Raw genomic sequence first — 13,259 nt, forward strand, 5'->3', positions numbered from 1 at the left:
CAATCTGTAACTTTTTTAAATGCCTTTCCGTACAAATAAATGTAAAAATGTTTGCAGCCCCAAACACATGCAAGCATTTCTCATTCTGTTTGGCTGTAGCGTTTTTCTACTGGTGTCAACGACATTCTGACTGATAATATTTATTAACCTTCCTGTGTCAATGAAGGTTTGTCTTTTAATACAATTTATTGATAAATTTAACTTCGGAACTTTGTCATTTGTCAAAACATTCACTCTATATAATGGCTTTGGGTCGCACGACGATTGGTCATTTTGTTCTGCTCAATTCAATGAACCTGAGCTCTTTTACGCGTACGTTTTCCGGCATACTGCTTTGAAGTGGTTTTCCTTGTGACAATAATTACATGTCGCTCCATATGCTGGACACTTGTTTTGATTTGGGTATTTGTCACCACAGATTCTACATTTTTGTTTAGATTGTATAATAATTGTTACCGTTAACTTGTGCTTGACGTTGATAACTGTAATTTGTATCTGTCGCGGCTTTAATTTTATTTATCTCCTCTATTGTGGCTTCATTGCTTTTGCTTGTTTTTCCGCAATCCCCATTGTTAATTCTTGCCATTGTCACCATATCTTTTAGAGGCGTGTCTTCTTCCAGATATTTGTTCTAAGTTTTCTTGAAGTACAGCCTTGAATTATTTGGTTTTTGATTTCGTCTTCTTTATTGGTAAATTCGCAAGTTTCTGCTTTTTGGCAGAGTCTTGTGTACAATTGATCTACATATGAATTGTCCTGTTGTTTAATATGTTCCGAAATTCATATCTCTCGAATTCTCTGTTTCTTTTCAGCATAAACTAATCTGTAAGACTTTTTTCCACTTCATCATACTTAAAGCCATCTGTACTCAAGCCTTATGTCTCATCAACTTCAAAATGTACTTTAATAGTATTAAATTGATAGCTATAAATGCCTGTGGGAGGTAGGAATGATTTGGTTTAAGTTCTGTTATTAGGCTATTTTAGCGCGGAGCTTTCCAATTGCTGCATGTTTTGTTACTTACAATAATAAAATTTGATCACATGACCTAAGTCTTGGTTAAGATGCAAATTTAAATGGACTCTGTCTTTTCCAAATATGTAACGAATTATTATGTTCCCTTATTATCAGTGAGCCATTTTCAACATGCATGCAGAGGCTAGGCAGGACGCGGGCTTATTCAGTACAACAGAGTGCGGGTTTATAAATTTTATATCAAATTTATTAAAAGCTCTTGATTTGCTATTACCCCACTTAAATTTTTTTTTCTTTTTGGAGGGGATTTTTTTTTTTGAGGGGGGGGGTCTGTGATCCCCATCAAACCCCAAGCAGGCAGGACGCACCACCCCCTTGACACCCCCTTGATGAAAAAGTGATGTTTTGGGCCCAATCGGAACACTCGGGCGACTTCAAGAATCCGAACTTGACGGAGATTGCCGAAGTTGGTTACGATTGGTTTTTGGGCCTGTTCGTATTGGGCAATTTTTTTAACTATTGCAGGCCTCAAAGGGATGAAAAGCCGTCAAAACTGGTTACTTTTGATTTTTCCCCTAAAGTTAAAATTTAAAAAAAAATGGGGCCATTTCATTAAAATTTTTTGATTTTACGCTTTAATTGGGGTTTATTTAATTTAAAAGTCTCGTCAAAATTTTGACGATAAGGGCCGATGACTGACGGGAAGGACCGAAAAGTTACGAATATAGAAAAACTTCGAGTTGTTCCGAATGCTAATCACGATCATGTGACAGACAAAATGGGGGCTTTTTGTAGCGCCGTTGTTGGTGTGTTTTTCGAGTATGATACTCCAAGAATTGTACATATTAAAAGCAAAAAAGTTGGTGTCACTAACAGATTTCTTCAACTTTGTATTATTGGCTATATTATAGGGTAAGTCAGTGTAAATGACATTGCGTGGTTTTCATAGAAATTTTTGGTTTCACTTTACCATTATACTGATTATAAACATGATAAACTGATACAAGAAACTTTATTTTAAGTCGGTTTACATGTTACAAGAAACATTGGCTAATAAGCTATTTACCGACAATACTAGATACATAAAACATATTTGCTAACATTCAGTGTACAGAGCAACAGATAAGCTTTAAAAGTGAATTAGGTATTACTCCATCATTTCCATTGGAATTGGGTATTGGCTCCATTTAATTGGGTATCCCAAAACTCGATACCCTTTGATTTCAAGATCAATTGGGTATTCAATTATGAAGATATGAATTTTATGGTTTCAATATCAATAAAATTAAATTTATATATCTTAACTGTTTTAAAAAGAAAATAGGATTAACAATTTACTAGAACTTTTCACAATTGTTTTATTTTTTATATATAAAATGCTCATGTTAAATTTCATAATATTTTTAACAAGTTCATTTTCTGACTGATTTTTGATTATTTGCGACTGTTTTGTTCCAAATCATTTTCACTTTGTACGACGCCATATTGCTTTTCAAAGTGTCTATTGATACAGCTGGGACCTACTTATTGACGGTCTCCGCAAAATCAACGGTCTCTGCCGGTCTGTAAAGACCGTCAACCTGAGTAGACAAATCGACGGTCTCCTACTTAGTCTGGCTTTGGAGACCGGGGACCGTCGAAGACCGGAGACCATTGATTAGTTAGCATTGATTCGGGAATATTCGGATATCATGCATATCGATATAATTTGTCCAAAACTACGAGTGTACGACAGATTAATTTTGCAGTGATAAAAATGACAATACGCACAGGTTTTTAAGACAATTGTGTATTTTATTTTTTTTAATGGGTTTTGATACGCATTCTTAAAAAATCAATTGCGTATTTTATAAAATTAATTGCGTAAATACGCAAATACGCTTATACGCTTATCTGTTGCTCTGAGTGTAAGAAATTAGGATTTGAATCCACTAGGCTGGTCGGACTACCAGATTGAAATATTCACTAGCCCAAAAGACATTTCACTAGCACAATTCATTTGTTCAAAACAGTTGTTTATATTGCCTCTGAAAATACAGTAGCCTGGTCGGGCTTGTTACCATGAAAAGTTGGTAGCCCGAGGAGAAATTAATTTGTCAGGGGCCATAGGACTACTGCTAATTTCAAACACTGAACATTTAACAGATCTGAAAAGTAAAAACATTTAAAACTAGTAGCAACTTTAGGCATGAAATACATTTTGTAAAAGTAGCAAGAAATTAAAGCAAAGTATGATGACACGCACATACAGTACATATTGTATTAAAGGTAATAACAGTTTAAAATAATAAATGACTGTAGTATAAAAAATGAGCTGATAGTTTAAGTATGATACATCAGGGGTTTACCACAGGAACTTGAAATTCTATCAATATTACTGATAATATCCAAAATATACCCCCTATACAGTATAAATAAACACAAGGAATGAAACACCTTTTCCCCACCCCAACATAAATTACGCCGAACAAATCAACAAAACATTGTGACGGATCAAAATAATTTATCTGGCCATTTCGATAAACAATACATAAATGCATCAAATACCACCGATAACTTTTTTTAATTACGTAGCTATGTAGGAATAATTCAACATTTTCTGATTATTTCCCACGATCTGAGTTTGTCGCCGACTCCATTTTGTGACGTCACTGGATATTGATTCGAGGAGAATAATATTTATTAAAATTATTTTTAACAAGTTCCAAAAATAACAAGTTTGCAAGCAAAATATTGTCAAACTAGAACAAATGACTGATTTCTTTCTTACGACATGGCTGAATTTATTTGCTGGGCCATATCAAATAGAGTACTCAATTTTTCTTTAAAACGAAAGAACTGTTTCACAGATTTACCAGTCTTGTTTGGGGTTTCCCTTTCAAATATATTTATAAAAGTAATTTGTTAAAAAGGTTTTACATGAAGATGTTTAAATCTATTTACATAGAATTATTTGTATAAAAGTTTTATACATACCTCTTATTTTTTGGAACTTATTAAAAATAATAAAATAATTCACTTGCCCACCAGGCAATTTGCTTTCAAATTACACTTGCCCCGGCGATTTCTACCCAAAGCAGGCAAGCGGGTGTCCGTTTAAATAAACCCCTGGATACATGTAGCAATGTGAAATAAATAAAAAAATAATAATAAAAATAAGAATAGTATTCAATGATTTTAATTCTACATTATGACACACTATTAAAAAAAGTAAATATGCCTACTTTACATTTATCAAGAATTAAAACTTAAAAATAGTAAAAAAATATCATTCATGAAGATGTTGAAGGTCATAGGTCCAAGAATAGAGCCTTGAGGCACTCCCTTAATTGTTTTAAGCCAAGTGCTATGATATTCTCCTATTTTAACTGTTTGTTTTCTGTTTGATAGATATAATGTAGTTTGAAACTAGAGCACATGAATTTTCAGACAACCTATATGCCTCTAGCTTTTGGACTGTAAGACAGTCAAAAGCCTTGGACAGGTCCATTAGGATTGCTGCCACATGCTCATTTCTATCTAATACCATCTTCCAGTCCTCAACCAGACCCAAAAGAGTTGTCTGACATCCGTAGTCTGGTCTGAAAGCGGCTAGATAGTTATGAAATATATTTTCAAAATGGTAGCTTAATTGTTCATTTATAATTTTCTCAAAAGTTTTTGACATTGATTGTAACATACTAACAGTCTGATGATTTTTAATAATAAAAGGATCATATTTCTTAAGAACTGAACAAAATAAAGAAAGCGGAGTTCAAGCTGAATTTCATAGATAATAATAATTATGTATTATAGTAATGGAAAGATAATTATGGTTCAATCTAAAAATATCTTCAACAATTTCATTAAAGCTTTGTTGTGTAAGTCAATTCCATTTCACTGTATCATCTAAGGTCCAAGACAAGCATTTTTTCCCTCTTTACTCTATTGTTGTGTTATTTCACATATTTTATTGCATTATTGATGAATCGTGACAATCTGACATGATGAAATATAATAAGAAATTGTTTGAACAATATTGCTCTTAGCATTGATATTGTCAGGAGATTTAATAATACATGTATATAAGTAATGAAATCATTTTTTCTACTTTCCGCATCTAGTTAATTTCAAGACATCAAAGTTTCAGGCAAGGTGTGTGCATGTATATAAGACATTGCTCCACCTCTGCAGATTTGATCAATGTTAAGAGCATCATTTGTGCAGAAATACAGATAAGTATATCAGTATAGTGATACAGATGTCGGGATTGCTTGTATAGTACTTCCTACATGCTGGCCCTGACTGCTTGCTAATCTGTCTACATTAAGGTCTGTCTGATTGCTGATCTACCTGCTTACCTTAATACCTGCCTGCAAGAGACATTATCCCGCCATAATTATGCCCCTTCAAAGAAAAGGGGATATATTGCTTTGCATTTGTGTGTTGGTCTGTTGATCTGTCCGTAGGTCAAATAGTTTCCAATCAATAACTAAATTTTAAGAACAATTAGGCCTAGGAACTTCAAACTTGGTATGAGGATTGTTCATGACCAGTAAATGACCCCTATTTATTTTGAGGTAAAGGGATCAAATATTAAGGTCACATTGACCTTCTAAGTAGAAAATGGTTTCAGATTAATAACTAAAGAAAGCTTAGGCCTAGGAATTTCAAACTTCATAGGTGCGATGGTCTTGGCAGGTAGAGGACCCCTATTGATTTTGGGGTCAAATCACATTGACCTTGTAGGTAAAAGCGTTCCGATCAATAACTAAAGAACACGTACCCCAAGGAAATTCAAACTTGAGATGAGGATTGTTCATGACCAGTAGATGAGCCCTATTGATTTTGGGGTCAAAGGTAAAGGTTACAATGACCTTTTAGGTAAAAACTGTTTCCTATTATTAACTTCACAACCCATGGGCTGTTGGCCTTTAAACTTTGTAGATGGATTGGTCTCTGGTAGGTAGATGACCCCATTGATTTTGGGGTCAAAGGTCAAGGCCACCTTGACCTTGTAGGTAAAAATGGTTTCCGATCAATAACTTGACAATACATGGGTCTTTGGCCCTCAAACTTCATAAGTTCATTGGTCTTGGCAAGTAGATGACCCCTTTTGATTTTGGGGTCAAGGTCACTTTGACTTTGTAGGTAAAAACCATTTCCTATCAATAACTTGACAACCCATGGGCTGTAAGCCCTCTAACTTCGTAGGTGAATTGTTCTTGGCAGGTAGATGACCCCTATTGATTTTGATGTAAAGGGGTCAAAGGTCAAGGTCATATTGAGCTTGTAGGTAAGATTTCCTATCAATTATTTCACAACCCATGGGCCATTTGCCCTCAAACTGCATAGGTGCATTGGTATTGGTCAGTAGATGGCCCCTATTAAAATTGTGTCAAAGGTCAAGGTAGTCTTGACCTGGTGGGTAAAAACTGTTTCTGATCATTAACTTGACAACCCATTGGCCATTGGCCTTCGAACTGCATAGTTGCATTAGTTTCAGCCAGTCAATGACCCCTATTGATTTTTGGGTCAAGGGGTCAAAGGTTTAGGTCACATTGACCTTTTATGTCAAAATGGTTTCCTATCAATAACTGGACAACCCATTAACCCTTGACCTTCAACCTTTACAGATACATTGCTTTTGGTCAGATGACCTCAATTAACTTTTGGGGTTAAGGGGTCAGAGGTCAAGATCATATTGACCTTTTAGGTAAAACACTTTCTGATCAATATATTGACAACACATGAGTGCATTGGTCTTGGCCAGTTGATAACCCCTATTGATTTAAGGGTCAAAGGTCAAAGTCACATTGACCATGTACATAAGTTTCCGACAAATAACTCAAGTTGCCTTGGTTGATGTTTTTTATTAAACTAAAAATGCTTTTGGTGTACACATCTCAAGGTCTAATGTAATATAACAAATTGGCTATCATTAAGTTGGCCTACATGATTGATAAAATGGTGTCTACCACATCAAGACGATGTGTTGCAGCTAAGGCTCATGTCGGTATATCCATCCCTACCTACACAACAATCTTATCCAGACTGTAAACTTGCCATGCATTTAGGGCCTTTGAAATAACTTGGCACAAATGTCTACCTCACTACATTGTGTGGCTTCCAAGACCTATGTTCCAAGGTGGTAAGTTTGCTGTAAATAGCACTTAATTTCACAAGAACAATAGTAAGCAATTAGTTACTTTCATTCTCTTTTCTTTTCATAATACCTTTTTGCAATGCTTAAGAAACCTCTTTGGGGGCATTTGTTACTTTTGTGTGACAGCTCTTGTTTATATTTTGTTGTAATGCTTATAAGTTTAAACAGCATTATATGAACAAATAAATGGTATAGAATGGGTCAAAACCCGACGGTTCAATTAACTCCTCCAATATTTCCTTTTCTTTACAGATTTGCAATTATATTTAAGAAAGGGTATCAAGAATTTGATAATGTTCAAGGAGCAATAACGACGAAGGTGAAAGGTGTTGCAGACTATGATGGAAAAATCTGGGACGTGGCAGACTATATAGTCCCTCCACAGGTTAGAATTTATAAGTTTTAGTATGATTGTGTTGGAAACTATCAGCTTTTTCAAAACACTCTCAAACCACACTCTGTTCCTGGAACCAACCAGTACTCAGCAATGAACAAAAAGTTTCTTACTCAAGGAAACAACGGCTTGCCCCTGACAGGGTTTTAATCCATGCAGTCAGTAATCCTTAGATTACTGGTCCAATGTGTTAATCACTCTGCCGTACTGTCATAGAATATTCATTTTTACCACATCAACTTAATTACACCTGACCTAATATTAACAGTGATTAAAATATATAGATCTGTTAGTGTTATACTTCAGTGCCTGAAAGGGTGGATGGACCCTCACAAAGCATAGAGAGCCAACTGAGTTTATTTATTTCTTTTGATCACATGGTAAGAAGCTGGTTGAATTATATGTTTTGAATAATTATCCCCTTTTGCAAGCAACGATATCTGTGGGTTGAATCAACAATCATTATCCTCTTGTTATAAATCAAATTTACAAAAAATCTTGTATTTTAATTATTTAGTAAATTGACTAAAGTTTTCAAATGATGGAGTTTTCTATGCTTTTATATAATATATCTAGCCATTATATAAAGAAAAATTTGTTTCTTAAATACACAGAAAATTTACCATACATTATGCCTCAGAGAGAAATACTTGGATGGGCCTTTAAACATTGTTATTAAAAAGGTATGTAAAACAGTGTAGGGATTCAGATGTGTCCCCATCATTGTTTTTATCTATTAAAATATTGTATGGAATGAAAACAAGTTTGGATTTGTATTACTTACATGTATCTCAGTATTTTTTTGTCTTTGTTTCTTTAGGAGAACAATGCTTTCTTTGTAATTACAAACCTGATTATCACCCCTGACCAGAAAAATGGAACTTGTGAAGAGGTACGTCTTCTTTTTGTTGTCTTCTTTTTGTACATGTACCATTTGTTTATACAAATTTATTTTAGCTTGATTGTGTTGGAAGCTTTAAGCTAATTGAAACACTCTCGGATCCATTCCTTGAACCAACCAGTACTAAGCAATAAGTGTAAAAGTTTCTTACTCAAGGAAACAAGAGCTTGCAAGCTCCATGTGGGATATGAACTTAGGCGACCAACCTTTGTAGAGATGAGGAAGTATTTGTCACTCCTGCGATAGCTCTCATTCTAAATATGTCAGTGTTAAATAGACTAACCTTGTGACCTAAAGCTTCAGTTTTGAATTATTCAAGATCGTAGAAATTACAATCCCTATCAGGAGTTTCAAGATACATGACTGTAAGCTTATTTTTAATACACGATACTATCAATTACATATAAGAAATATAATTTTCGGTCTCAAAGTTGAATCAAAGGTCAGTCAGTTGAAACATTATATTATAACATTAAACAATACATGTGTATATCACATAAACCACGGCGCAGGAGTGTAATACGCCATTTAATAAAAACAATATTAAACTAGTGTATTAACATTTTGGTGTGACATCATTTGCTTTCTTAGTAAATGCAAACATAGCATTCAAGCAAGCTAAAAATGACTCTGTAATTTTAATTGGTTTTTGTTTTGAATATGTGATAAATAGAAAAATACATTTGTGTAGATTCAAGCCAGAGCCTTGCATAATGATACGATTTTATGCAACTCGTTCAATAAATTCAGTATGAATCCTTCACTCATTCAAAGCTAAAAATGACTCTGTAATTTTAATTGGTTTTTGTTTTGAATATGTGATAAATAGAATATTACATTTGTGTAGATTCAAGCCAGAGCCTTGCATAATAATACGATTTTATGCAACTCGTTCAATAAATTTTGTATGAAACCTTCACTCAATCAATATCCTCTTTATATAATTGTATTTGATATTCAACAGGATATAAGAATTCCAGGGGCTAATTGTACAAGCTCACCTGATGTTTGTAAAAAGGGAGAGCCACTTCTAGCAGGGGATGGTAAGTAGGATCGCAAATTAATTATATCAGTACAACATATGAGCTGCGTCATGACAAAACCAACATAACGGGTTTGCGACCAGCATGAATCCAGACTAGCCTGCGCATCCACGCTGTCTGATCGGGATCCATGCTGTTCGCTAACAAACCCAGTAACAAGTAGAAAAACTGTCAGCGAACAGCATGGATCCTGATCAGACTGTGCGGATGCACAGGCTGGTCTGGATCCATGCTGGTCGCAAACCCATTATGTTGGTTTTGTCATGGCACGGCTCATATTTTTGTTCTGCCTCTGAAATCATGCAAAAGCTTACTGTCCTTGAAAAATATATGGCTAAATATTAGAAAATGATTTTTAGCTGGTCAGTTTCAAAGGAAATGTCAAGCTATTGTGATGATTTCCGTGGTGTCATTGTCGTGGGTGTGCAAAAACTTCAATGTAGCCCAGTATTCATCACTTTAAAGCTGCATTTTATAAATTTCATAAAAAAAGACAGAAATAGCTACATTTCGTTATGAAAATTGGTTTCATATGAAATCTCTAGTTCTTATTTTGGTGTCCAGATGACTAAAATGAGTTTTATAAGCCTAAATATCTGCAACATCATTGTGGCAAAATCATAAGTACAATTTCTGTTAATATGAGAAACTCTGCCTATTGGTCATTAAAAAGCAGGATAACTTCGATAAGTTGAAGTTGAACGATCTTACATAAGAACTCCAAAACATTGGGACTTCAACACCTGTATCAGCCTCAATTTTATGACCAGTTTTATCAGCATGTACAAGTGATTCACAAAAAGGCATAACAAAAGGAAACAACTTGTTGTATCCCTTGTGATTATCACAAACATTTTTTCCTTTTTCCACAAGGCAACAGTTCAGTTATATTCATAAATAGTTAAATATTAGAAAAAGGCATAAATGTGGTCGGTTTACTAAACGATATTAAAATCTTAAAAGGTCATAAGAAGAGTTCTTTTTATTTTAAAATACAGTAATACATACAGAGTACATCTGTGTTGAACTTAGATAAGTCAATTTTCTCGATGTATCAAAGTAAATGAAAGTGCCAATTTTTTCTCAAAATGTCAATGTAAATTAAAGTTCAGATTTTATTCAGTATATATTCTTTATTAAAACCTATATTTGAGTTGAATTTTTATGACTTTTTATATCCTAGACCTAGTGTCTGGTGATAATTACACAGAATATATTTACTAAAAGCTGATTAAGTTATTGCCTTTTGTTACGCCTTTAGTGTCACTTGTAAATGTCAACAACTCAAAATTTTATCAATGAAGACACCGATACATGAGTCGAAGTTCTGTTGTCTAGAAGTATTTTTACGCAAGTCATGTCAGCTTCGACTTACTGAAGTTCTACAGTATTACCTTTTTCATGAGAATATAATGATCTTTTTCATCAAATTGTATGATTTTTTTTTTCATGTAAAGCCCATTAAGCCTCAGAAATGCTATCATTTTATTTCTTAAAACCTTATTTTTTTGCATCTTGTTACAGTTTCCAAAAATATACTCATTGTTCATCTACATAACTTAAGTTTTGCTTCTGTTGCTATGTTAGACATTAGTATAATTATAGTGAATAAGTATTTTGTATGAAAGTCAAAATACTAATTTGTTTACATTTTGCTACCTTTACAACACATTACTGCATGTTCAGCACTACTCTCTTTAGAATTTAAACATGTAACATGCTCTAAATTCATTGTTGAAACATTATTAAACTCCTGTTTGATATTTCTAAAAATAAAAATTATGTTTTTTTAGGCTTTATGCGCCTTTAAACTATATGATCTGCTATATAGACAGGGATTTTTTTCTTGCCCATTTTGATGACCGATATAAGGTCATGTTAAAGATGAAAAAATGTATGTGTTTTTATTATGCTCCCCGAAAAATTTCGGGGGAGCATATAGTCGGCGCCTTGTCCGTCTGCCGTCTGTCCGTCCGTCCGTCTGTCCGTCCGTTGTCTTGTCCGGAGCATAACTTGAAAACCCTTGGAGATAATTTGTTGAAACTTCATACAGTGGTAGAGGGCATCAAGGGGGAGTGCAGTGTCAAAGAACCATAACTCTATTTTGCCCGGTTTTTGAATTATCTCCCCTTATAGAAAAATCTTGTCCGGGGCATTACTCTAAAACTATAAGAGATATCAACATGAAACTTTGTAGGTGAATAGATCTCAATGGGTAGATGTGCAGTGCATAAGAACAATAACTCTTTTTGTCCTAATTTTGGAGTTATTGCCCTTGTTAATTTTAATACTTTGAACTTTGTCCGGAACATAACTTGAAAACCCTTGGAGATAATTTGTTGAAACTTCATACAGTGGTAGAGGGCATCGAGGGGGAGTGCAGTGTCAAAGAACCATAACTCTACTTTTCCCAGTTTTTGAATTATCTCCCCTTATAGAAAAATCTTGTCCGGGGCATAACTCTAAAACTATAAGAGATATCAACATGAAACTTTGTAGGTGAATAGATCTCAATGCATAGATGTGCATTGCATAAGAACAATAACTCTTTTTATCCTAATTTTGGAGTTATTGCCCTTTGTTTATTTTAATACTTTGAAACTTTGTCCGGAACATAACTTGAAAACCCTTGGAGATAATTTGTTGAAACTTCATACAGTGGTAGAGGGCATCGAGGGGGAGTGCAGTGTCAAAGAACCATAACTCTATTTTGCCCGGTTTTTGAATTATCTCCCCTTGTAGAAAAATCTTGTCCGGGGCATAACTCTAAAACTATAAGAGATATCAACATGAAACTTTGTAGGTGAATAGATCTCAATGGATAGATGTGCAGTGCAAAAGAACCATAACTCTGTTAAGCCTTATTTTTTAATAATCTCCCCTTTTAGAAAAATCTTGTCCAGGACATAGCTGTAAAACTATAAGAGATATCAACATGAAACTTTGTAGGTAGATAAATCTCAATGGGTAGATGTGCAGTGCACAAGAATCATAACTCTACCTTGCCTAATTCTGGAGTTATTGCCCTTTCTTATTACTTTTTGAATTGTCCAGGACATAACTCGGAAATCATAAGAGATATCATCAAGAAACTTTGTAAGTTGATAGATCACATTGATTAGAAGTGCAGTGCAAAAAACTGTAACAGCCTTGCCTAATTTTGGAATTATTGCACTTTGAACTTTTTCCACGGACATAACTCTGAAACTACAAGAGGTGTACTTTCCTCATGTGTCCAAAACCTATTCGGGGAGCATCACCCGGCTCAAACCGGGCTCTTGTTTTTCCTAATGTCAAAAAGAAAATTTTGAATTTAAGTAGCAAAAAATAAAATAAGTCAAAATTATTGTCATATTGTTACTTTTAACTGCACTGTGCCATTGAAAATTGTAATTTTGCATTCTAAATTGTTATACATGTATGTGCTTATAAGTGAATAAATTAAAAGAAGTTTAATTAACCAAATATTTAATTTCTTTCTCTTTTTTGATATACAATGTATACATGTATTGTATACAATATGACATTAGTTTTTCCCAATTTGTTTGAAACATTATGAAAATTCTCAATTCTTGGGTTCGGGTTCATGTTCTGAGGGAAAAAACCCTGATGAAAATAATTACACCTTCAGATATTAGCATGTCTAATATCTGAAGGTGTAATTATTTTCATCAGGGTTTTTTCTATCCTAGAAATCCAAGTAATCCAAATAATAATGAAGTAGGATGAAAGGTTTATTTTACCACCAATGAATAACATATCATCTTGTTGGAATTCAGTTGTATAACTTGGATTCATTTA

The 13,259-nt window shown here is 34.0% G+C and overlaps 1 protein-coding gene across 5 annotated transcripts in view; it reads left to right on the forward strand.

Annotated features, from left to right (window-relative positions):
• Positions 1-1,716: 1,716 nt before the first annotated feature.
• The window catches only part of LOC132759421 (P2X purinoceptor 4-like), a 54,982-nt gene continuing 43,439 nt past the window's right edge, over positions 1,717-13,259 (forward strand). For 2 of the 5 annotated variants that reach the window (XM_060751184.1, XM_060751186.1), the window contains exons 1-4: positions 1,719-1,887; positions 7,373-7,505; positions 8,335-8,406; positions 9,380-9,458. In XM_060751184.1, the coding sequence (XP_060607167.1) occupies positions 1,754-1,887; positions 7,373-7,505; positions 8,335-8,406; positions 9,380-9,458 (418 nt within the window). In that variant the 5' untranslated portion in view covers positions 1,719-1,753. Of the gene's footprint in view, positions 1,888-7,372; positions 7,506-8,334; positions 8,407-9,379; positions 9,459-13,259 lie in introns of all 5 variants that reach the window. The other 3 variants (XM_060751187.1, XM_060751185.1, XM_060751183.1) reach the window with 2 other exon arrangements.

Source organism: Ruditapes philippinarum, unplaced genomic scaffold (genome assembly GCF_026571515.1).
Source record: "Ruditapes philippinarum isolate M1 unplaced genomic scaffold, ASM2657151v2 ctg2377_1_1_1_1, whole genome shotgun sequence".
NCBI classification, from domain to species: domain Eukaryota; kingdom Metazoa; phylum Mollusca; class Bivalvia; order Venerida; family Veneridae; genus Ruditapes; species Ruditapes philippinarum.